The 26,657-nt window shown below is 41.1% G+C and overlaps 1 protein-coding gene across 6 annotated transcripts in view; it reads right to left on the bottom strand.

The window, feature by feature from the left end:
• Window positions 1-26,657, bottom strand: part of LOC123753816 (homeobox protein abdominal-B-like) — a 96,953-nt gene that overhangs the window by 30,917 nt on the left and 39,379 nt on the right. For 3 of the 6 annotated variants that reach the window (XM_069312208.1, XM_069312204.1, XM_069312211.1), the window contains one exon: window positions 55-108. The exons of the other annotated variants lie outside the window; for them this stretch is intronic. In XM_069312208.1, the coding sequence (XP_069168309.1) occupies window positions 55-108 (54 nt within the window). The remainder of the gene's footprint in view (window positions 1-54; window positions 109-26,657) is intronic. 6 annotated transcript variants of the gene reach the window in all.

The raw sequence follows: 26,657 nt of genomic DNA, 5'->3' as shown, positions 1-26,657 counted from the left end.
ATATATATATGTTATGTGTTGTGTATATATATAAAATTCAACTTAAACTCATACCTAAAAGCGGGGTCCCCTTCCCCCCGTAGAGCCAGAAACTTCCAGTATTCGCATCTGTAAACACCCAAACGTTATAGACCTTAATAGAGAGGAATGGTAGATTGGCTGCGGGGGAAAACATAGAAGGGCAGGGAGGAAAGTATTGTGCTGGGGGAAATATGGTAGGGCAGGGAGGAAAGTACTGTGCTGGAGAGGAACATGGAGAGATTGGGAGAAATGTATTGTGCTGGGGAATATGGAAAAGCAGGGGGGAAAAAAAGTTTCGTGCTGAGGGAAATATTGAAGGGCAGGGATAAAAGTTTTTTTGCTTGAGTGACGGGAGAGGGCAGGGAGAAATGTGTTTTGTTCAGGGAAATATCGAAGGACAAAGAGAAAAATGTGTGGGTAAAGATAACTATAGAGTGGTGCAACCACCGAGACGTGGTTATGGCATTGGATGTAATATTGAAGGTGGTGATAGTGGTGGTGGTGGTGGTGGTAGGGCTGGTGGTGGTAGTGACTGTGGTGGTGGTGTCATTGATGTTTTTGTTATTGTTCTCGTGTTGATTGTGGTAATGATGGTAGAAGTGTTGACCTCGTAGCACAGTGATAGAACTGCCGTGATTGATTATAATTGCAGAGAGATGCGTAGAACAGAAATGTAGAGATAAAATATTGTGAGGAAGAAAAGAGAAAGGAATATAGGTGGAAGCGAAGGTAAAATGCGATGGGATAAGGGGACAAGAAAGCACAAAGAGCGGGCTTATAAAGACCTAGAGAAAGAGACGTTTGTTGATGGAGTAGAAAGATGGAATGGGAAGGAGCCAGACGCTGAACAAGTGATTGGGAATTGAGGAGACTGGTATCTAAGATGTTCCATGACATAGCTGGTGGAGCTTCCAGAGATGGGATGGTGTAGATGGGATGGTGCAGATAGGATTGTGCAGATGGGATGGAACAGATAGGATAGTGTAGAGAGGATGGTGTAGCCTAGGTAGACGAGAAACTGAGTTAGGATAGTGAAACAAGAGAGAAGGGGGAGATGGATAGTGAGAGATTAAGCCAAATGAGGTTTAAAATTAAACGTATCTAAAGACATGGCAAATTAATGCTCTCCAGTGAATATCGTGAATACAACAGTAAGTGAACAATAAAAAAGGATGAGAGTAGAATAAAACAAAGAACAATAGATGAATACAGTAGAGGATGATTGAGTAATACACAATATAATTATGTGAAAAATGGCTATAAAAATACATTGCAGTCTGAATAAAACCAATGAAGCAGCATAAATGAAATAGAATATGAGTGAGATATATTGTAACAAGAGCCATAACAAAACAGGAATAGTAATACTTGTATAACGACATAGAATGATCAGAAACAAATTACTCACAACATCAAATTATACAAAACGTGGTGATAAAATATTAGATAATTGAAATGAAAGGAACTGTACGAAGATCCGATAAAGAAGCAACACAGCAATCACACGACAAATCAAGAATAAATAAACTGTGTATAAGAGAAATCTGATGGGGTACAAACAACACTTGTTAGAAATAAATGCAACGTAAAACATTATTATATTTGTTAGGGTAGTAATCAGTATTCTGAGAAATAATTAAAATGTCAAGAAGTGTTGAGGGGGAAATATTGCTTTTCGAGGTACGATGAGGGGGGAAATATTACGTAAGATTTCATTGTGAGGAAGTAATGTGATAGAAGAAATACCCGCATGATGACGGACGGGAAAATCCAGAATGGTCAGAGATACAGACATACGTTGGCAGGAAGATCCGCAAGATGGCGGGATAAATATTCCTAAGAGAAAAAGGAACTTGGGAGAGGAGGCGAAAAGGAGAAATCAATACGATGGGGGAACAATACTCGATAGCAAGCGAAGAGTCATAAAGCGATGGCTAAGGTGTCTATCCTGGAGGCAAGGGGAGGAATCTCGATCGAAAGGGAAGTATTGTAGGGAAAAACTGAAATTTGGTGGGGAGACAGCCATATGATGGAGAGAACAGCAGTATAGTGGAGCAAGGATTAGTAGCAGCAAAGGAGCGTGAAAATATTGAAAGAACACTATGTTGGAGAGAATACAAACAACATGGGGAAGAAACACGAGCCACAGATAAGAATGTAAACTAATTATCTGATAAAAGAAGCCATAGGAGAAAGAGAATACAAACATGATCATGTGAACAAACAATGGCGCTTCAACAGGGAGATGATATTCACTGCAGTGAATGTTAAACAAAAAGGAAAATAACTCAACCACTAAGACATTAGAAACGGATGAATTTACAGAGGCTGGAGCGCGACATTATTGTGATGTACAGAAGCTACAAGCAAGGTATGGTAAGGTAAAGTTATTACGAGTATATAGCACTTGGAAGGGATAAGGATAAGGATAATGATGAAGATAAGGATAATAGAGTAAAATGGAATATAAACGAAATACAGTAAAAATATGGAAGTAAATTCAACTATGAAGAAGAACTACATGATAAAACAATAACAAACACTACAAGAGTAATCAAATACTACATATTGAAAGGGGGTTATATATATGACTACATATTAACAAAGCATAACTTACAAAATGTAAATTAAACAAATATATACATAACTAGATTAGAATATACCACAAATTAAAATAATATCAAACAGAACATAGGGACAATTTTAGATTAATATCTACATACATATATACATAAACATATATGAAACATACAGACACCCAACCCACAAATGTGAAAACCTTCGCAATACAGCCAAGTCATATTAACATAAAGTAATACGACAGCTCACGTGCAAAATAGTTAGCAGGGGTAAATGTAACAAGCAATTGCATAATTAACAAAGAGAAATGGATTGAAAAATTCATGGGGCATGCCTAAGAAATATAGAAAACCAGGTTAGTGAACAATAGTGTTTTGATATGAAGGAGGCAAGGATGTAATGAAGGAAAGAGGAAAGGAAGCAGGAGTGTAAGGGAAGAGAAGTGAAGGAATGGGGTGTGGTGTGAAAGAGAAGGGCAGAGGGCCGGGGTGTAAGGGAAGCAACAGGGGTTGTTGTGAAAGGTAAAGGGAGAACGATAAGTTGTAAGAGAAAGGGGCAAACGTGTAGGATATGAGAGAAATCATATAAGAGAAGGAAAAAGAGACAGAAACGTAAAAATAAATAGAAGGAACGGAAGGTGTGAATAGTTACCGTGGTCTCACAAAATAGACGAATTTTGACGCACTGAAATTTTCATTTATGACTGACGTGGGAGGTTTTATACATGAAACAATGAGAGATGCCAGTCACTAAAGTTTAAAAAATACAAAATAGAATTTTTTTTAAAACATCTTCTAAATGAGTTTCCTGTATTTACCAGCTTGGCTGCAGTCATTTTTTAATATTTTTTTTTAATAATTTACTGTATCATCACTACCACCTCAACCCCTCCCCTTAAAACACCCTTCCCCCACCAAAATAACTAAATATATACAACACTCTTGATAAAAACAAAACTTTTTGTTATTCTCAATGCAATCAGAATTCTCAATAATAAACACCCGTTAGCCCAAATACCAAGGGGAGTAAAAACACTTCAATTACGATACAGCACAAAATGCTAACATCAACATGAAGCCAGTAAATCAAAGCCAATGTAAAGAGGGAGGTTACAACTTTGGTTATAAATAAAATTTACAGAACTGATACGGCTGCTGATGAGAGTGCTGCTAAAACGGTAAAAGGAAATTAGCATAAAACGGAATATGTTCCTTCCAAGTAATGACAATTTAGCACTTGAAACAAAAACTAAACACAGAACGAAACGCACGAATTTGCTCCGAAGCATTTAAATGTAAACAAATCATTACCAGAGTGGAGGGAAGCGCCAGAATAACAAGATAAAAGGCAAAGCCACGGTTAAAATGGGTGTGAGGAGAGGGGAGACAAGTCAAACAGAGTTAACAGTAAGAGGGGACGTACAAACAAGGGGTACGAGAAAGAGTCATGAAAACGGGGAAGCGAACAAAGGGCAATGAAGAGTGTGAATGTGTATGTTTTGAAGTGAGAGAAAGACAGAGATGAAGAGAGAGAGATAGAGAGAGAGAGAGAGAGAGAGAGAGAGAGAGAGAGAGAGAGAGAGAGAGAGAGAGAGAGAGAGAGAGAGAGAGAGAGAGAGAGAGAGAGAGAGAGAGAGAGAGAGAGAGAGAGAGAGAAAGAAAGTTGCAATTCAAACTTTACTTTATCACTAGTGATTCCTGAGTGCAGTGTTTCTCACTCATAAACATGATGTTTGACAGCTGAACTAACGAACATTTGAACAATGTTTTGGTGATGAATTTTGCTTCATGCACCTTGAAAATACTCGAGAAGATATGTAAATAAGTCTAAAAAGATTATGCTTCTCCGATTAAAGAAGAGTTGTCGATCTTATTGAGCCTTTACATTTAGTATTTTATTGACAATGATAAGGCTGAATAAAGCAGACTGCATTATTTATACATGGTGGTGTTGCTGTAATTTAGCTATATATAAAAATATATATTTCTGTTTTGTTTTTGTTTTGGTTGTTGCATTGGTTCTTGTGGTAGATGTTCTGACAATTTTTGCTGTAATGGTTTATCATTGTGTTGGATTATTTGTTAATGTGGTTACTGTTGTAAGTGTTTTTTTTCTTGTTGTAGCGTTCTTAGGGAAGTTCATGTGGTTATAGTGCCTGATATTGTTGTTTTTGTGGTTGGTGCTGGAGATGTCGTTGTTTCATTGATGTTGTTGGCACAAAATTTTGTATAACACTGCAAAACAGACGTGTTTTGTTATACAGTACTAGCTACAATGAATAAATCCTCGCCAGGCCCAATTTGGTTCCAGTGTATACTGCTGATGAAAACTTATGATAAATCTACTTTTTATTGCATTTATTATTTTCAGATTTCTTTCATAAAACGACTCTCTCTCTCTCTCTCTCTCTCTCTCTCTCTCTCTCTCTCTCTCTCTCTCTCTCTCTCTCTCTCTCTCTCTCTCTCTCTCTCTCTCTCTCTCTCCCTTCGTCTTCTTACTCTACGAAACCCCTTCCTGTCCAGAAAACCCTCCCCTACTCGTTTCCTCTGCCCCTACCGAAAAGCCCTCCCCTCCCACTTCACCCCCCCCCCCCACGAGGTCTTCAAGAACTAGCCAGTGCCAAATCACCGCCAGGCTGGCCGATTCTCCCCTTGATAGGCCTAATGATGGCCGACTTCCATTAGACCAGCGACGTCTGTGGACTCAAGTTTTTCCTCCTTACTTTATTTTGTTTATGCCTTTTAAAAGAAAAGACCCAAATTATGAGAATTAACAATTAAATTTTCGTCGTTTACCCTCATCTCAATATACGAAAGATTTGTTAATTATACTTTTTGTTATTAATAATAAAAAAAGGTCATTTTCCCTCTCCTGATTTCTATTTTTTATTCCTTTTTTTCCTCAAATTTAAAATTCGAGATAAAAAAATATCATCAGGCGTACTTTTTTTGTTCCAGTCTCCTCCTAACGGCATCGATCCGCACCGTAATTGCCAAAGAATGGAGTGCGAATGTGGATGAGACTGCCCGTAGCTCTCAGTTCAAGGTTTGGGAATTGTTCCTCCCCACACACACACACACTCTCATCCCAAGGCCCTCCTCTTCCCTTACAAAGCCCCCTTAATGTGTTCAGTAAGACTGAGTGAACTAGTGTGCAAACTAACTTTAAAACACACTTTTCACCGCCTGATAACAACTCCCCATCCCCACATCTTCGCTCACTCTTCCCCCCCTTAGATGACACAATTATACTTTGGGTCAGAATTCCCCTCTGTCCTCTTCCCCTGGGATACCTTCCTAAAAAGAAATTCAGGTGAAAATATTTCACAGATAATTTATCTCAGGTTTTTTTCCCATCTGCCCTTTGACACTTACCTATTCTTTTTCTTCCCCCTCACATGTGAAAATTTCCCTCACCAAATAATCTTCCCGTGAAACACACTCACGAATTTTCCCCTCTCTGGCCCGGTCTTTCTATATTTTCCATTAGATTCTCCCCTCGATTACCTGCGAGCAAGAAAGGGGGCATCAAAGGGAAAGGCTCTGAACGTCCCCCTCTCCTACAGCTGGTCTTCAGGGGCTGAGGGGAGGAAGGGGAAGTAAAATGCTTGGCAGGGAAGAGGTCTCGCCACCCCTCACTTGCATATAAAGAAGAAACAACAAGATTTCCAAACGAGGGGAAGAACGACCCCTCTAGAGGAGATCGACGACCGAGGGGAACGTGTTGAGATGCTGCATTATTTGTGTGTATGTGTGTGTTTTTATATGTGTATGTGTGTTTATATGTGTGTGTTTAGGTGTGTGTGTGTATGTGTATGTGTACTCACCTAATTGTACTCACCTAATTGTTCTTGCAGGGGTTGAGCTCTGGCTCTTTGATCCCGCCTCTCAACGGTCAATCAACAGGTGAACAGGTTCCTGAGCCTATTGGGCTCTATCATATCAACATTTTGAAACTGTGTATGGAGCCTGCCTCCACTACATCGTGTGTGTGTGTGTTAGTGCGTATGGTATTAGCATGTCCATAATAGCCTTAGTGTATGGTGCATAGCGAGGTCCAGTTCTACATGCCACTATGCAGCTTTTCGGAGTAATAAGTTGAACTTTGGAACATCGAAATAAGAAAAAACTATTTTTACCTGGCCAGCCTACCTTCAAACCTATTTGGCAACTTGTTTACCTGCTTTTCTACAGCCTGCTTACCAGCTTGCCTGCCACTCAGCCTGTCTTCTTGCAATTGTGTCTGGCCTCTATCTAATATTATCTTCCCAATAAATAACATCTTCCCGTCCCAACCTATCTTCTTCCTTGTCTACCTGCTCCTTATTCCCCCTCTCTTCCTTTGCCTAGCTTCCTGCCTTTCTGCTTGTGTTCCTGCTTGGCTTCTCGTACCACAGTCCAATTTTCCCGTGCAGGCACCGGTGGTGACCAATAAGCACATCCCGACACTGAACAGGAAAAAGGCGTCGCGTCTTCGCTCGTTTGTAACGGGACTGTTGGTCTAACGACACATTTGTATGCCGGAGAGAGGAAAAAATATTGTAAGTAAAGTATAAGAAATATGGGTGTGGAGTGTGTTAGAGTTTTCCCTCGTGTATGAGGCGACAGAAAGGGAAATGGTACCAGGTAGGGATAAGTATAGAGGCAGAAACGTGTGGAAAGGAGATTGAAGCGAAGTTGCCAGGTAGGGCAGATGACAGAAAGAGGAACGGTAGATGTAGGGAATGGGTAGATTAGGGTGGAAAGAGGAGTGAAGAGTAGGGAACGGAAGGGGATACGAAGTGGAACAGATAGAAGGAATTTGAATGAATGGTAAAGGCAGAAAAGAGAGATAGGGGTGCCGATAAAATTTGAGAGCTAAGGGGGAGTGGTAAGAAAACAAAGTGAAATGCGAGAAAGGGGGACAGTAGAAGGAAGAGGGAGGGGAGACAGTAGGAGGGAGAGAGAGGGAAAAAGTAGGACGGAGAGGGAGAGACAACAGAGGGAGTGAGAGGGAGTGGAGACATTTCGAAGGAAAGGGAGTGGGGACAGTATGAGGGAGAGGGAGGGGGGGGCAGAATGAGGGAGAGGGACAGTAGGAGGGAGAGTGAGGGGAGACTTAAGTGACAGCGTGTCGCAATGAGATGAGGTCCCAAGGAAGACATGAAGGAGAGTAGACAAGAAAAGGACCGCAGCGGTGGCTGATGATGGCGAGAAAAATGAAAAGTTACAGAAGAAAAGAAGAAGAAGAAGAAGAAGAAGAAGAAGAAGAAGAAGAAGAAGAAGAAGAAGAAGAAGTAAAGGATGAAGAAAAAGAAGAAGAAGGAGGAGGAGAAAGAGGAGGAGGAGGAGGTGAAAGAGGACGAGAAAGGGGAGAAGACCAGGAAAAGGAAGAGAATGTCAAAAAGGGCCAGAAAGAGTATGAGAGAAAGACAGTTTTAAGGAGAATAGTTAAAAGAGAATCAATGAATAACAATAACTTAAAAATTCAAAGGTAAAGATAGAGGAGAAAATGGACTTAGGAGGAAGAAGAAGAAGTTAAGTAACACGAAGAGGAAAATTAGGAGAAAGATAAAAATAAACAAAACAAGGTAGAGGAAGGGGAGGGGGAGGATGAAGAGGAACAATAGAAGAGATAGAAATGAGAGATAAGAAGAAAATGATAGTAGAAAAATGAGGAAAAAGGGACGGAGGTACATGAGGAAGATGAACGGAGGAGTATTGGGACATGGATGAAAGGTAGAAGTCGCAGGAGGAGTGTAAGGACATGGATGAAGGGGTCGGAGAAGCAGGAGGATCAGGAGGAGGAGGAGGAAGCGGGGAGAGAGAGCATCACGGAGGAACGTGGAAGGCCAGAGGTTATCATAGGAGTGAAGTGCTGGTCGAGCCCCGGGTCCCGCCTCGAGGCCACACACAAAATCCTCAAAATTCATCACAAACGCGCCAGGACGACTCCATACGACAGCCAGAGAGAGAGAGAGGGCGACACACACACACACACACACACACACACACACACACACACACACACACACACACACACACACACACACACACACACACTCACACACACACAGAGTAGTGTGTGTGTGTGGGAATGCACTAGGAAGAGATGTGGTGGAGGGTGATTCCACATACATAGTTTCAAATGTAGATATGATAGAGCCCAGTAGGCTCAGGAATCTGTACATCAGTTCATTGACGGTTGAGAGGCGGGACCAAAGAGCCAAATCTCAACCCAACAAGCAAAACTAGGTGAGTACACAAAGAAGAAGAAGAGAGGAACAGAGACAGTGTGAAAAAAAAAGAAAGAAAGAAAGAAAGAAAGAAAGAAAGAAAGAAAGAAAGAAAGAAAGAAAGAAAGAGGGAGAGTGATGTGACAGAAGTGGAAATCTTAGGGGTCGAAAGGGAAGTGGGATATGTAATAAAGAAGGGGTAATGTGAGAGAGAGGAGCGTGCGCGCAAGAACGAATTCGAGCGCGCACACCGTCGACCAGGCGAGGAACTTGCGGAATTGAATAAACACTGAATAAATAAACAAAAATAAACAAAGAAATTATATAATTAAACAGAGATAACCCATATGATTCCTAAAAAAAATATTAATTTAGAGGTTACCAAGAGACAGGGATAGACAGACAAAGATGAAATTCCTAGTATACAATGACAGGAAAGTGAGCATAAACAAAATGAAGTAAAGATCAATGACTAAATAGACTCTTGTGTGTCCCGCCTAAGTCATTACTCTGGCTGCAATTACCACTGTTTACTTAAGGCTGTTTAGGTCACATTAGGTGCAGATGATGCCCGCGATAACCTGATAACGCTAAGAGCCATGTCTCAACTGTGTACAACACTAGTGGCTTTGACCAATCACCGTCGAGGGGGTTGAGTTTATAGTCCAAAGTGTCTCAAGGGATTGTATTTTCACCCCAGTGTCAAGATGCTTGAATTGTCGTCTACCCTTTAGGGGTGTTCTTGTATTCGGTACGAGTCACTGTCGGCATATTCTTTGATAATAATAATAATAATAATAATAATAATAATAATAATAATAATAATAATAATAATAATAATAATAATAATAATTTATTCAGGAAAAGTACAAGCATACTGTTGGACTTCGTTTACTTAGTATGATGTGCTCTCTTTTAGTCGTTATCTATGTTGAGCTCTTGTTCAGTTAGGATTATGTTGGGAATATGTTGTTTCGAAGCTCAGTCAGTATGCATATTGTGCAGTGCTGAGCTTTCGTTCGGTCAGTATGCATGTTCGGCTGCATTATGGTGTATTCGGTCAGAATATATGTTGTTCTCTAATTCAATATGTATGTCATTTTATTATTTACCAATAAGTGTTCACTTGGTTGCGATGTTATGCAATTCCATAGCGAAAGACTAGAGTGCATGAGAAATAAACGCCAAAGTCCTTGCATTTTCAGCCAGGTAATACTGAGATGTTGACACTCTCTGTCAGTCAGAGTCGAGATGTTTGCGCTCTCAGCCAATCGATGACCAAATGCTTTCGTTCTCAACCAATTACTGCTGAATACTTTTGTAACGACGGGAGTTTGCTCTAACACGCTACACGCGTATCAGGAGCCAAACACTTACCTTGCAAGTAACTCTCTGCTTGCATGACAGCCTCTTCATCATTCACGACACTCTCTGAACACACAAACTACGCACGATATATAGTAAGGATGGTCAAATCTCGGCTCCTATACTGACAGATAGACGGAAAATGTCATTTGTCGTTCTTTGAAAGGTATGAGAATTGAAATTTGTGTTTGCAGAATCGAGTTATTAGCTCTTGGAGACCGCCTTTCTAACCAATTTATTTTTCCCTCTATTTTATCTACTAGATATATTTCTAACACACGCACACACACATCACCAGGAAGCAGCCAGTAGCAGCTGTCTAGCTCCCAGGTATCTATCTACTACTAAGTGAACAGGTTCATTAGGGTGAAAGAAACTCAGTGGCGAGGCCCTGTGTGTGTGTGTGTACTCATTTAGTTGTACTCATCTAGCTGTGCATGAGGGTGTTGAGCTCTGACTCGTTGGTCCCGCCTCTCAACTGTCAGTCAACTGGTGTACAGATTCCTGAGCCTACTGGGCTCCATAATACCTACATTTGAAATTGTGTATGGAGTCAGCCTCCACCACATCACTTCCTATTGCATTCCATCTGTTAACTACTCTGACACTGAAAAAAGATCTTTCTAACGTCCTTGTAACTCATTTGGGTACTCAGTTACCACCTGTGTCCCCTTGTTCGCTTACCACCAGTGTTAAACATTTTATCCTTATCTACCCTGTCAATTCCTCTGAGAATTTTGTACGTAGTGATCAGGTCTCCCCTTAGTCTTCTGTCTTTCAGTATCATGAGGTGCATTTCACGCAGCCTCTCCTCGTAACTCATGCCTTTTAGTTCTGTTACTAGCCTAGTGGCATACCTCTTAACTTTTTCCAGCTACGTCTTATGCTTGAAAAGGCACGGGTTCCATGCTGGGGCCGCAAGTGAGTGTGCGCGCGCATGTATGCGTGTGCAGACGTGTGTGTGTGCGTGCGTGTGTGTGTGATAAAATCACAAGATACATAAATATTAACAAAAGCAAAAGCCACAATCAGAAACGAAAAATAATAGTGATATTAAAACATCTTGCATTACAAATGAAAGAAACAACACTCAACCTTAGCGAGATATGAGAGCAAGGGGGAAAATAAAACAAAAGAAACCACAGATATCAAACAATAAGGGAGAGAATGAGTCAAGATGCCGGGAGATGAAGATCTCCCCTGCCTCCCCACCCCCATCCCCTCTCCGCACCCTCCTCCAGTTGGAGTCAGATATAAAGAATAGAGGAAGCGTCCGTATGGGATGAGCAGCGGTGATCGGGTCTCGGGGGTAAGGTTATCAGAGACGGCAAGAGCAGGACTGCCTGCCTGGCCAAGGCCAGTCGACCAGATCGCTGACGAAAGCAGAACTCGCCGCCAGCTCAGCCACAACACCTCACAGCCAGGGAGCGCAAAAACACACACACACACACACGCACACACACACACACACACACACACACACACACACACACACACACACACACACACACACACACACACGCACACACACACACACACACACACACACACACACACACACACACACTCTGATATTGGTAAGAAGATGAAAATTCCCTCTTCTTCAGCCTCTGATTTGACTGGAGAGAAGCTCCCAGCGGGTTCGTTATCTTGAACGAAGGAGTAACAAAACAATGATGTGAGGGGGAGGAGGATGGGTTTTGTTTGGGTTCTCTCAAGTTCATCAAGGAGTCACACACAAGTATGTAAAGAGCAACACCCGGTGAACAGTCTCATTAAAACGCTTTTCCCAGCATTAAATAATTCTATACAGACACTGCACCAGATGCCCAAGCGCATCCCTCATCTCATTTGACAGGGAGAGGCATGCACAAAATATGATCACGTGTATATATTCATCATGGAAGAGGAGTCGACGCTTCAAGACTTGAAACACAAACAACACACTCCCTCTCTATCTCTCATGATTCCCAAGGGTGTAATTAACCCACTTTTTTGCCTGAATGTTTCTCAGCTCGTTGGCGTGACTAAGTATCCGGGAATGCCCCTGAAAGACTCCTTATCGACGTGGGGTGATGAGTTCAATTTATATCTGTCGAAGGGCCACGCCGCCGACCGCTGTAGGACAGGGCAGCGCTCACAAACATGGATGTTTATACTGAGTCTAGGTTGCTTGCCGCCTCTTATTAACGTTCCGCACTCATATTGTTTCGTGATAAGCTGCCCTTCGCGTCATATATATATATATATATATATATATATATATATATATATATATATATATATATATATATATATATATATATATACACGTATATAAATTGCTAACCACCATATCTCGTGGAAAATAACATTTCATTCTCTTGAGCTGGACAGTAGAGCGACAGTCTTGCTTTATGCAGGACGGCGTTCAATCCCCGACCGTCCAAGTGGTTGGGCACCATTCCTTCCCCCCGTCCCATCCCATCTGACCCTTTTCCAGTGCTATATAGTCGTAACAAATTGGCGCTATCCCTTGATAATTCCCTCCCTTGGATCATCGAAGCCTCGAACCGCAGATCACAAAAGCGGCAGCCTGCAGTCCTGCCAACTAAGCCACCAGGATCCACGATCACCTAACACATTCATACCAAAGTGGCACCTCAGGGAAGGCCACACTCAAATCACAAACATACACGCGCATACACCAAAAGCAGGAGAGACATGTTTACCATATATAAAATACTAAAGGGAACACACAAGGACAAATGATTTCGCATGATAATACACGAACAGGGGATCATAGATGGAAACTACGTTCCCAATTAAGCCACAGAGACATTAAAACATATTTTGTTCAGCATCATAGTGAACAAATACGCTAAGAAGTGAACTGGTGGACGTAAAGTTCACACGCCGCTTATATATAGATGTGACAGAGCACAATAGTCTCTGGTACTTATAAACCGGTCAGGTTGAAAGGCGGTACCCAAAATCAGTTGTTAAATCCCTCCGGAAACCCGACTATAAGAGTGCATACACGCACACAAACACAGTGAAGAAAGAGATGCACTTGGCATACATCAGCTTGGTAAATGATTAATATTGGCACGACGTTGTAAGGAAGATATTCGCAAGTGTTAATACTGAGCGAAGAGTTGAGAGAGAAAGAGAGGGAACAGTAAAGCATTCCTCCACGCTGCGCTCGGGGGGAATAACCAGTAATATAGATAACCGCCATGAGACCACACTGTCTCGTGTGGGAGACATGATCACTACCTACAAAATTCTCAGAGGAATTGACAGGGTAGATAAAGATTAACTGTTTAACACTGGTGGTACTCGAACAAGGGGACACAGGTGGAAAATAAGTACCCAAATGAGCCACAGGGACGTTAGAAAGAACTTTTTCAGTGTCAGAGTAGTTAACAGGTGGAATGCAATAGGCACTGATGTGGTAAAGGCTGACTCCATACACAGTTTCAAATGTAGATATGATGGAACCCAGTAGGCTCAGGAATCTGTAAACCAGTTGAAAGGCGGGACCAAAGAGCCCGAGCTAAACCCCCGCAAGCACAACTAGGTGAATACTGTTCAATTCATATTGTCAACTTCGTGACCGAGAGCCCAGCCCAGCCCGCTGCCTTCTACGCGTTTGGGCAGTTTATGCAAATAGCCAGAAAATACCGCTACGCCGACTATCGCTACGCAAATATCGCTACAGATATCTCAACGAAGATCTGTAAGTAAACAAGGGTGAGAGTGCGCTGGTTGAGGGAGAAATACATATTAGGGAAGAAAGGGCAGCTTGACTAAGAATGGGGAGAAAAGAGGTCAGGTGTTTAGCATCGGACGAAATACTTGACAAATCTAAATAATCAATTTGCACCTTAACATAACAAGATAATTCCAACATACCATTCCTTCCCCCCGTCCCATCCCAAATCCTTATCCTGACCCCTTCCAAGTGTTCTATAGTCGTAATGGTTTAGCGCTTTCTCCTGAGAGTTCCCTACCTTCCTTCCAACATAGCAAATTAAAGAAAGAAATATGCCAGCGAATCAGTGATAATTCAGGATCTGCAGAATAGTAACATGAATTAAAGCCAAAGATGAAAAAGAGAAAAATAAAGAAAATATGAATTTAGATATATATTTTTATACAGATATAGAGGAATTTCCCCAGGGACGAGCAGCCCTTTTTAGAATTGTGTCAGGGTTTAGGAAGTGTAACACTGATAAAATAATTGTTTTCGTGATCATTGTTGCATATATATTTATATATATATATATATATATATATATATATATATATATATATATATATATATATATATATATATATATATAAAGGTACCACCTCTGGTGCAAATGTAGGGACCCATAGCCTCGGAGAAGAAAATGACTGTAGAGGCATCTGTAGAGGCATCACTGTAGAGGCATCAATGAGTGCGTACACAGTAGAAGCATCAATGAGTGTGTACACTGTAGAGGCATCAATTATATATATATATATATATATATATATATATATATATATATATATATATATATATATATATATATATATATACATATATATATATATATATATATATATATATATATAGTTGAGAGAGAGAGAGAGAGAGAGAGAGAGAGAGAGAGAGAGAGAGAGAGAGAGAGAGAGAGAGAGAGAGAGAGAGAGAGAGAGAGAGAGAGAGAGAGAGATAGATAGATATATATATTAAAAATTAGTTTTGCAGATATTACAATGAAATACATATCGTAAAGCTATGTTGTTGGTGACAATGATACAAGGGGGAAAAACAACAGATGGGGCAACGGTGAAAGAAATGGCAAAGGAAGAAGAAGGAGAGAGCAGATACAGAGAGGAGAACGTAGATTAATTGCAAAGTGAAGTAGTGGAAGAGAGAGGGAGGGTGCGGGAGGGATGATGTAGATTAGGGGTAAGGGTGCGGGGGGGGGGAAGAGAAGGAACATTGACACAGCTGTGAGGCGTGGGTGGGTGTACACTGTGAGGCATCAATGAGTGCGTACACTGTAGAGGCATCAATGAGTGCGTACACTGTAGAGGCATCAATGAGTGTGTACACAGTAGAGGCATCAATGAGTGCGTACACTGTAGAGGTATCAATGAGTGCGTACAGTGTAGAGGCATCAATGAGTACCTACACTGTAGAGGCATCAATGAGTGCGTACACTGTAGGGGCATCAATGAGTGCATTCACTGTAGAGGCATCAATGAGTGTGTACACAGTAGAGGCATCAATGAGTGCGTACACAGTAGAGGCATCAATGAGTGTGTACACTGTAGAGGCATCAATGAGTGCGTACACTGTAGAGGCATCAATGAGTGTGTACACAGTAGAGGCATCAATGAGTGCGTACACTGTAGAGGTATCAATGAGTGCGTACACTGTAGAGGCATCAATGAGTACCTACACTGTAGAGGCATCAATGAGTGCGAACATTATAGAGGCATCAATGAGGGTGAGTAACATACACTCGGGTGAGAGACTATCAAGGTGACTGTATAAGCCGTAGAGGATACATCAATTATACAATGATACAGCCATACAATTATAAGTAAATTAGATCATCATACAAACCTAACAAAGAAAAAAAACATAACACAGATGATAACAATGACAACATCAGTACACTCAAACAAGGAAGCAGTGTAGCAGTGATGAAACAACGAAGCAATTATGACATAGTACTACAAGAATAGGTCATTAATCATCGTCAGCAAGCAGGTAATTATATAGTCACTGAGCTGAGATATGTCTCTCAGACCCCACATAATTTACATACACATATCGGGTGGCCGTCCAAACAAGCACCCACTCTAAAGAAGTTGTCTTTTAACCGAGACTTGCCAAGATAACCGAGAACCGATAACGGATAACCGAGAACCGATAACGGATAACCTAAAACCGATAACGGATAACCGATAACTCCCCAAATCTGTAAACCTGTAATAACACTGGAGAGTCAAAGGTAATAAGAGAATAAACAAGTAACTACGAATTATTAACACCATTTACTTATATCTTAGGATAACTAAAGATGGCTAAGAAAATGAACGGATAAGTAAGATAATTAATGAGGACTGGCAGTTATTCCCAATCAGCACGGATGTGCGCATCAAAGATCCCAACAAGAAGCTTCTCAACACATGCCAAAAATAGCGGTGGTGAACCCTCTTGTTATCAGATAAAGGTAATATGTTACCCTCCCACAAGGTTCACTCCCTTCCTCTCTCTCTCCCTCCCTCCCTCCCTACCTACCTCCTACACCTCACTCCCTTCCTCTCTCCCTCTTTCCAGATATTCCTCCCTCCTGCACTCCTCCGTCCCTCCCTTCCTTTTATGGCATTTATTAGTATCTGTGTTTATGCATGAGTACTCTCAAAAAAGTACTCAAGGAAACGTTTTAATCGGGTCGAGCGCTAGTTCTTGAGCCCCTCCTTACCAGTTGCCGGTTGTCTAATGCGGTAAATCACTGTTTCTCCTATTTCTTGGTATATCTGCGATTGTAACTATTTAAAGCATTAGATTCTAATATTTCACCATCAAACAAAATTATATACTCATTACTTTTAAGCTAAAAAACTTAAAACATCTCTGTGACATCTGCGCCTCACGTTTCCATCCATGAACCATTATTCAACAGTTGCTTACACAGAAAATATCCTCTGTAAGAAATTATTTCGAGTCTCGTTGCATACCTATGAACTTTTACCAGATTGCAATATGCAGACGAGGAGTCACAATATCGTGGCCAAACCACACACAAGAAAATGAAGGGACAACGACGTTTCGGTCCGTCGTGGACCATTCTCAAGTCGATTGTGAATCGACTTCACAATTCTCAAGACAATCGACTTGAGAATGGTCCACGACGGACCAAAACGTCTTCGTCCCTTCACATTCTAATGTGTGGTTTGGTCCACCAGGTTAAAGAAACACTGCTCATTTGTTTTTGTTTTGACCGGGAGTCGAACACGGGCCCTTAGGACTACAACCCCCGAGCGCGGATGTTTTTGTGCGTGTATATGTGTACGTGAGTGTATATTTGTGTCTGATGATACTGGCTTCTTAAGTCCCCACTTACGCCATCTATGGAGCCAGTAACACACTACGGGTTGGTGTCAACGAAAGGTCGTGCTGAGAGAGGGGAGGCGAGGGAGGAGGGGGAAGGGGAAGGTAGGTAGAAGGGAAGAGACTAGGCTTAGTAGAAACGATGTGGGATAGGGAAGAAGAACGAGGCACTAAGTGATAACTTTCCCCGAGGAATTTGATATATAAACTATTGAATTAAAATGATTTCGCACTCAGATGCAGTTCTAGACACAAAAGGTATTGCAGTGAAAAAAGTATATAATACATATCAACAAAGCAACAGTGCCACGTAAGAGGTAAGAGGGAGTGTTGGCACCCCTGCCCCATCATTCAGAGGGCCTCCCGCCTCTGGTAGTGCCAAAGGGCACCCTGGTGTCAGCGAGGGTTGCTCTCTCTAAGACTCACTCTCACCCACACACACACATAAACTCACACACTCTGGAGTCGGAGTCCAAAGAGCCCGGGTTAGATTCCCAGCCAAGGCAGAAACAAATGGACAGTTTGTTTCACCTAATGGACCTGTTCATCTAGCAGTAAATACGTGCCTGGGAGTAGGGCAGCCGATATGGGTTGAATCCCGCGGATGAGTGTACTTGTCTTCTTTATATATCTATCTTTCTCTTGTGAGAAAGAGAGATAGAAATATATGTAGTAGATATAGATATTAAGTCTGGAGTCTGTACATTAGACAATCTAAGGCTAGAAAGACAGGATACAAGAGCTAACAGCTCGATCCTGCACACACACACACACACACATACACACACACACACACACACACACACACACACACACACACACACACACACACACACACACACACACACACACACACACACACACACAGGTATATTCATTTAATGGGTTGGTTAATAATACAAAGAAACCCAAAGAAGTATTTGAATTTTCCTCATATTATTAGTTCTATAGTTTAATGGGAAAATAGCTAGTTATGACCTTCATCCAGATAAAGAAAGACAAAGTTGTCAAAGGTTCAGAGTACAAAGCATCAGCAAAATATTAGAACAACTTAACATTTGCCTAGATTTTAGTACACTTATCATTAACAATAGTTCAGGACGCCCATATTTACCATATTTTTCCACCACGTAACAAAAATTTTGGGGAACATAATACTACGACTCTGCTGCTGCTGCTGCTGCTGCTGCTGCTGCTGCTGCTGCTGCTGCTGCTGCATGAATTCAGGAACATTTATTACCTACATTTCCAAACACTTAACGAGCGGGTAGCGGACGCGCGACTCGGTTCCAGCAACGCGCGCGCCCTGCAGGAAACACACTAACCAGCCAAGCTCTCAACTCACCTCATTAGCAGTTTTATCTCACAAACAGGTAAATGCGTTTCCGGCCGTGTCATTAAGCGGTCACACACAGTAACTCAGGTGAGTCTAATTGATTTAATCGGCGGAAAGCCTCTGCTCGACCGCAACTTGCAATTTTCGAAAAAAAGGTGCAGAAAAAATCAAATGTGTGGAACCTGCCATTTATGGTTTACGAGTTTGCATACACTTATCGTGGTCCATGGGTATGGCATGCGTCTGGGGCTAGCCAGGACGCTGGTTCGATCAGCAGTTGTTTTTGCTAATGTTGGTGGGACCAGGATAGGCCCAGAGAGTCGCTCCTCGACCGTGTATTGAGGACAAGCAGCGAAATACCATGACAAATGTTTTGGTGTGGATGGCCTGTTGTCCGTGAGCTGGTAGTTTTGCATTTAATAGTATCTAATTAGTGGTTAATGGCATTAATACTAGTGTTGCTATTATTAGTAGTAGAAGAAGTAGGAGGAGCAGCGGTAGCAACAGTAGTGGTACGTAGACCTGATCCAAATCATTTGTTTTCATCGACGACGGCATAGAATAAGTAGTAGGGACGTGAGTGCTGACCGCTGCCGCGCTAGAAATATTACGGATGTTTTGGTTGAGAGAAAGAGAGATAACAAAAAACAAGAGAAAATATGTTTTCTCTTGTTTTCTCTTTCTCTAGTTGCAGAGAAGGGGAAAAGCTGCATCCACAGAAATATAGACAGCAGTATTAGCACTTATTGAAAACACTAAATCAACAGATGCAGGGTAACAGATGCAGTCCATAGCAATAATGCAAACATTTGTTGCAATGCTCAGTAAAATCTACACAGACAACTGAACGGCTTCCCTAACTAGCCATAGCCTGTAGTCAATCTTTTCATCTACTGTAAAATCTTATGTACGAAGAATACAGTGGTCCTTTACCACAGAGTTTGTTTATCTTACTTCATTTATTATGAACCCGAAATAAAATATATGCAATTAAATAGTCAAGAGACACGAGATTCACCCAACACAGCATAATTGTCTTAGTCCGAAATACCTACAAAATAACATTTAATTTTCTGGACCAATAACAGATGATACAAGCGAAGAGATGGGACAGAAACATTGTATCTCCCTTCAAGAACCGCAGATACGCGATGTATTTTGAGAAATGATGCATCTGTTACATCTGTCTAAACTGCAGCGATGTATTGCGAGAAACGATACCTCTGTGGTATTTGGATAGAGCCACACGACGTATTTTGCATACGACACCTTTGGTGTATCTAGATAAACTGCCGCCACACGACGAATCGTAGAGAACTCCTGGTCTCCCCTTCCTCCCCCTCACCACCAAACACCAGCTCAGAGCTCCTCAAAATAACAAGGGGTTCTCTGAGACGCCGGTGGGTGGGTGGGTTCCGCCGCCCTCGGCGTGTTTACTCTCACCAGCTGGCATGACACCGCTCTGCCTATTTGGAAATCCTGCTCTAGGAAAGAGTCAGTTTTTTTCCTTTACGTGTTTTTACCTGCATTCAGGATTTTGAGGTCGGTGAACAGTTAATTCTAACCACTTGGCGAGCATGGGAAGGGAGAGAGAGAATGAGGATTTGTGCCTACAAAAAGAAGTGCTTGTCATGACTTGGCATTTTAAGTGTAAACATCCCCAATCTTATCCCAACACGTGGAGGATGCAGCTTGGTATACCCTTCTCCTCCGATATACGCAAAAAAATTATAATTGATGGAAGTGAGTCGCAGGCGGAACTCCTGTTTTTCTCTTCAGTTTTAAACATCCCGGGAGAGGTCAAATGCCCAGTTTCTGATGCTGCATCTTGAGCGCATCTTCTCTACAACTCAGAGTAAACGAGTTCTTCTATAATTTATTGGCCATATCTTTTCTGTAATTCAAACATGAGCACCTGTATCAGAGCTTTGTTTTCAACAGTTAGCACACCTCAATTCTTTCTCCAAAATTTCCTTGCACAATACAAATATGTTCTAATATTTTTTCTTAAACGTGCCTATGCTTAAATGGGTCGCCTGCTTCAGCTACAACTATTCCGTTTCAACGCTCTTCCTAACGACCTTTCCTCCCTTAATCAATATTCTTCACTAACAATATCAATTGGCCATTTATGTGCACCACTCAACAGTGTTATCATTTCATACGCAGTGTTTCAAGTTATTTTAAATTCAAGTTGAGGACAAACAATTAGGGTTATTAATTACTTGGCCGTAACACACACACACACACACACAGCCTGAGTGACAAGATCACCAACCAGGAGGTCTGGTCAGAGACAGGGGCACGGAGACATTGGTCCCTGGAACCAAAAGCATGGAGTCAAGAGAGAACTTGATAAACGTCTTCACAGGACGCCTGATCAACTCAGCTGTGATTCATACGTCAGAATGCTAGCAACTGAGTCTAACAGTCTGATTGACTATATCACCAACCAGGAGGTTTGGTCAGAGACAGGGGCGCGGAGACATTGGTCCCTGGAACCAAAAGCATGGAGTCAACAGGTAGGTTGTCACTCACTGGAGACACATTCGCAGACCATAGATGGTGTTCTGAAGCTAGTGAACATTACTGTAAGCATTATCCTCACTTTAATAAGACTTAATTGAAATCCTCAGATTAGGCAAAATTGTAATTAAATTTTGTCAATAAAGATAATAATAAGTGTGGAAATCACAGAAAGATAACCGCGAAACTCGGGAAAGTTACTATCTTAAGAGATAAGCTCTTGAACTTGGAGCGTTGAGCTGTGAGGAAAGGCTGAGAGATTTTGACATTCCTGTGCTAAAAAAAACAGGAAAGAGGCATAATGACATCACACAATATTCGTAGAGGAAATCATGACGTGAACCAAAGAACTCCAAAACGAGTTTTTGGACGTCACGAGAAGATGTTGTGGGAATCACTTTTTTTTTCAAAGCAAGGGAATGAAGTTAGGAGAATAAGCTAGAACAGAAGTAGCTCAGAATAACTTATATATAGATTCTAGAACAGGCAAGATAGAAAGAGGGATCTGAAGTTAATAATATAGTTGAAGTATAACACCCTGAAGTTAATATTCGTCCTTCAAGCACGGGTAGGTGAGTCTATATAGTTGAATATCAACCCCATAGTTCCTTATCTCCCTCATCCTGCAAGCCCCTTTCCCTCTCACTCCCCTCCCCTCCCCCCCCCACATCCACCACGTAACCAAACCACCCCTCCCCAGTCGAGAACGCCCCCAAACGCGTCCGTATTGCTCCTAAAACACTACAATACAGTAAATTAAGGGTTCACCCTGGAGCCCGGACCCAAGTCAATGGACAATCCAGGTGGTACCAGGCTCCAAGGATCGAGGCTAGAGGGTTGACATCTGCATACGTATTATCATTTACCATGGAATGAAGGCAAGAAGGAGGTCAGGATGGAAGGGAGAAAGATGGTAACGAACAAAGGAAATGTAGGGAACGATGGAGAGGAGACAAAGAAATGAGACTGAGGGAAAAGGAGAAGAAAGAGGTTAAGTGTTACAAGAAGGTAAGGAAATAATATGATTTACGAAGAACTACAAATGAAATGTGATAATTTAATTTATAATATAAGTATGAGGGCTTCACGATGCATAAAGAGAGGGAACCAAGCGAGATGGTGGAGAGACCGTAAATATATATATGATAAAAGAGAGAAATTGGCTGCTGGTGAAATTCCTAAAAGGGTTTAAATATATTGAGATATAAAATTAAGTATATGTGAAAAATCTTTAGAGAGGAAGAAACAATGAAAATGGAGAAAATGTATTAAAAATTAAAGTAAAAATTCCAATAAAATTATTCAAGGACAACACCCAAATAATTTTATCTTAGGATCTACAAAACATACAAATAGTGAAGCCAACCTAAATTGATCGATATCAAAGTTAAAATAGCATAAATTGGACCAAATATGTCAAAATATAAACATGCCATAATATGAACTAAATGCTCGTAAATCAAGACAACAAGGAAATGAAAATACTTAAATTTACAAAACAGAGACAAAACGTTTAATTTTAAGTAATGGCATCATATTTTTTTGCCCTACAATTTAGCTAATATTCTGTGTTTTATTTTGAAATATGTAGTTTAATTTTTAGTATTTTAACTTAGATATACTTTTTTTATACTGAATTATTTATATTTCTTTAGATCTGATAAAAACTGAAATTTTCGAAACGTTATGAGGGTTTTTTCAAATATATGTACGTTTGCAATATATGTTTGCCATCTAGGGTTCGTTCTCGACTCACTATCGGAAATTTAGGGTTCAAATCCCTGGCGGGACTGAAACGGTTGGGCTCATTTCCTATCACCTAATGAGCCTGTTCACCTAGCAGTAAAATAGGTATCCAGGAGTTAGTCAGTTTGTCTTAAGGTTGCATCCTCGGGAGGATCGGTAGTTCGTCCTTGTGGTGGTTAGAAGGGGGGGGGGGTAACTCGATTTAAGCCTAATATGTATATATACACTGGCTGGCTGTCCCCGACATAATTATTTATATGCTCTCAGGGCCTTTTCATGAAGCAACCCACAACAGCTGATTCGCTTCCGGCTACCTATTTACTGTTAGGTGAACAGAGGCAGTAGGTTTAAGGAAACATTTCATAGAGTCTCTATCATGCCGATGAAATTGAACCCGGGACATTTTAAGTGTGATCCAGATGCGCAGACCACTGCTCTACCTTTACTCTTTCAAACTGATTAAAGTTCGTCATTGTCTCATACCATTCGATTCCTTAACAGAGACCGGACAAGAAGGTCAACTGATCCTCGGAACCAGAATAAGGTAGGCAGCCACATTACTTTTTATATAATATATCCAATGATTTTCTAGCATTTACTGTTTCCCCACTCTTTATTATCGTATATTTTTTATCATTGTCTTTCAATAACTTAACACATCGAACTTTTCTTGGATAAAACTTTCGCTATTGTCGACTTCTATTTCAAACTTATTCCTCTTACATTCCACGCACCCATTTGAACAGTCGTTGCTTAAATATGCATGCATGTATGTATGTATGTATGTATGTATGTATGTATGTATGTATGTATGTATGTATGTATGTATGTATGTATATATGTATTCTATAAAATACGATTTTTGTCTGTTTGACCGAGGTTTTAGGCCAGAAACCTAGGGCTAGCCTCACCCAACTCTCTATTATGACACATGTGGTAAGCGTGGGAGAGTCATAGGTCAGTTAGGGTCGGCCCTAGTGCCACACATTAAGAAATAGCTTCATCTAAATTGGAATGTATAGTGACTTTCAGAGTTATTTAACAGTTTTTTTACTTATTAATATACAATTTTCTGAGAGAGAGAGAGAGAGAGAGAGAGAGAGAGAGAGAGAGAGAGAGAGAGAGAGAGAGAGAGAGAGAGAGAGAGAGAGAGAGAGAGAGAGAGAGAGAGAGAGAAAAAGGAGAGGAGAGGTGGGAGAGAAAGGAGAGGAGAAAGTGAGAAAGATCGAGAGTGAGGAAGAAGAAAATAAATGTTTGCTTTTTTAAATATTATCCATGCGTGGCCGGCAGCCAATTCCAAAATCAGACTGAGGGAGAAGGCTAGTATGTGACCTTGGCATGCTAATCCCTCTTAAATTCCGGCGTCCTTGATCTGACCATGTTGGGGACGGACCTCACAGGAATCAGTGTACAAAGTTGGATGAGGTTATCCCAAACTGTCTAGCCTACAACTTTGGACAGACAGACAGAACAGGCAGGCAGCCATATATATAGATACAGATAAAAATGCATTTCTTGATATACACATGTATATATTTGCCCTGTATATAGTTTAATAACATTTCGCATCTTAATAATTTAACTCCAATAATCCCAACGTCTGGTTTTCATGTTGATAATCGAGCAAATATACAGAAAATGACCCTCAAATAACGTAATTATATAATTTACTTTCGTTTTAAAGTTTCTCAAATGATACGTTAATAACATTCTTGTATTTCATAATATTTGAGTGATTAATATGAGCATTAATATATTTTATATACATTGAGGGGGTACGAGAGGCAGTGTTTGATCAGCATTTTCTGGTAATAAAATGTTGCTTGATTTGGTGTGCGTGTTTGTATTACTATTTGTGCCTGTAGAATCGAGCTATTAGCTCTTGTAATCTTTTGAGAGTGTGTGTGTGTGTGTGTGTGTGTGTGTGTGTGTGTGTGTGTGTGTGTGTGTGTGTGTATGTGTGTGTGTGTGTGTGTGTGTGTGTGTGTGTGTGTGTGTGTGTGTGTGTGTATGTGTGTGTGTCTGTATGTGTGTGTGTGTGTGTGTGTGTGTGTGTGTGTGTGTGTGTGTGTGTGTGTGTGTGTGTGTGTGTGTGTGTGTGTGTGTGTGTGTGTGTGTGTGTGTGTGTGTGTGTGTGTGTGTGTGTGTGTGTGTGTGTGTGTGTGTGTGTGTGTGTGTGTGTGTGTGTGTGTGTGTGTGTGTGTGTGTGTGTATGTGTGTATGTGTGTGTGTCTGTATGTGTGTGTGTCTGTATGTGTGTGTGTGTGTGTGTGTGTGTGTGTGTGTGTGTGTGTGTGTGTGTGTGTGTGTGTGTGTGTGTGTGTGTGTGTGTGTGTGTGTGTGTGAATGTGCTAGTCTGTATCTGTTTAGATCATCATCGCCGAGGTATTGAAAAGGTCACTTGTTCAAGCAACATTAGTGTTGCAAGATCAAAGCAATTACTCCTAAATTCCTCTGTTGATAAAAAATAACCAATTCTTTGTCCATATAGGAAATTCTTCCCTTTGGTGTGTGTGTGTTTTTGTATGTGTTCTCACCTATTTATACAAACCTAATTCTGCTTGTGGGGGATTTGAGCTTGGACTCGTGGTTTCTGCCAATTAACCTTCAGTTGACTGTTGTGGAAAATACTGACTCGTTTGAGCGTTGTCGTATCTACATCTGAAGCTGTTTATGAAGTCTGTCTTCATCACTTCCCTTTTATTCATTACTTTGAACATATATATTACTTTCTACCTGTGTCCCTTTGTTCGAGTACCTGACATTCTAAATTGCCTGTCCAGGCCTTTTTTGTATTGGACCGAAAGTAAGAAAGGTTCTGCCTTTCGAACTATTAGTACTCTCTTGTAATGGCTCACGACCCCGTTCTCTCTTGGCATTTCAAGTTTCAAAACCATAAATGGAAATGACACACTATTCACCCCTTCTAATTCTCGGCATTTGTTTGCTGCTCCAAAACAGAGAAGTGTTTCCTCACGTTATGTGGGTGTCTAGCCTCATTGTCCTCTCATTACTGTTCAAATTATATATATATATATATATATATATATATATATATATATATATATAAATATATATATATATATATATATATATATATATATATATATATATATATATATATATATATATATATATATGTATACATATATAGTGGAAGGCCGTTCCCCTAAGGAGCTGGCTTTCCACAAACACGCCAGCAACTTGCCAGGCACAATGACTCCCACACCACCACCACACACGAGTCCGCCTCAACACGGCTCTTTTGAGACCCAATCTGGCCTCGGGGTTACACGTCTTTCGTGCGGCTAAGTTAGTTATTGTCAGATGACCCGACCCGTCCAACCCACGTCCCTGGGCTGTCACTCTTCCCTTCTCTGTATCCTTGTTTATTTGACGGGGTCTATGTGTGTGTGTGTGTGTGACGTGTGGAAGAATGTATCATGGCAGGCACACAGGCAGGCAGCTAGATAGGCAGGCAGGGAGCTAGGTGTGTTGAAAGACAGATTGAGGTAAAAACGGACAGGCAGACAAGCAGGTTGATGGGAAGACGAGCAGGCAGGTAGGAAGGTATACATCCAAGCAACTAGGTAGGTTGGTATTCCATTCACCTAAGCTCTAGGAGACTCGAACTGCGGACCCCCCACGCGGTCCATGGTTCGGTTTTATAGATAGGTTAACGGAAAGACGGACAGGCAGAATGGCAGACAAGACATGCAAACAAGCAGACGTGCAGAGAGGTAGGCGAGCGGGTAAATATGCGGCAGGCAGACAAAAGTTAGACT

The sequence above is a fragment of the Procambarus clarkii genome, chromosome 7 (genome assembly GCF_040958095.1).
Source record: "Procambarus clarkii isolate CNS0578487 chromosome 7, FALCON_Pclarkii_2.0, whole genome shotgun sequence".
In the NCBI taxonomy this organism is placed as follows: Eukaryota; Metazoa; Arthropoda; class Malacostraca; order Decapoda; family Cambaridae; genus Procambarus; species Procambarus clarkii.
Note: the sequence above shows the minus strand (reverse complement) of the source record. Positions and strands in the feature narration are given on the sequence as shown.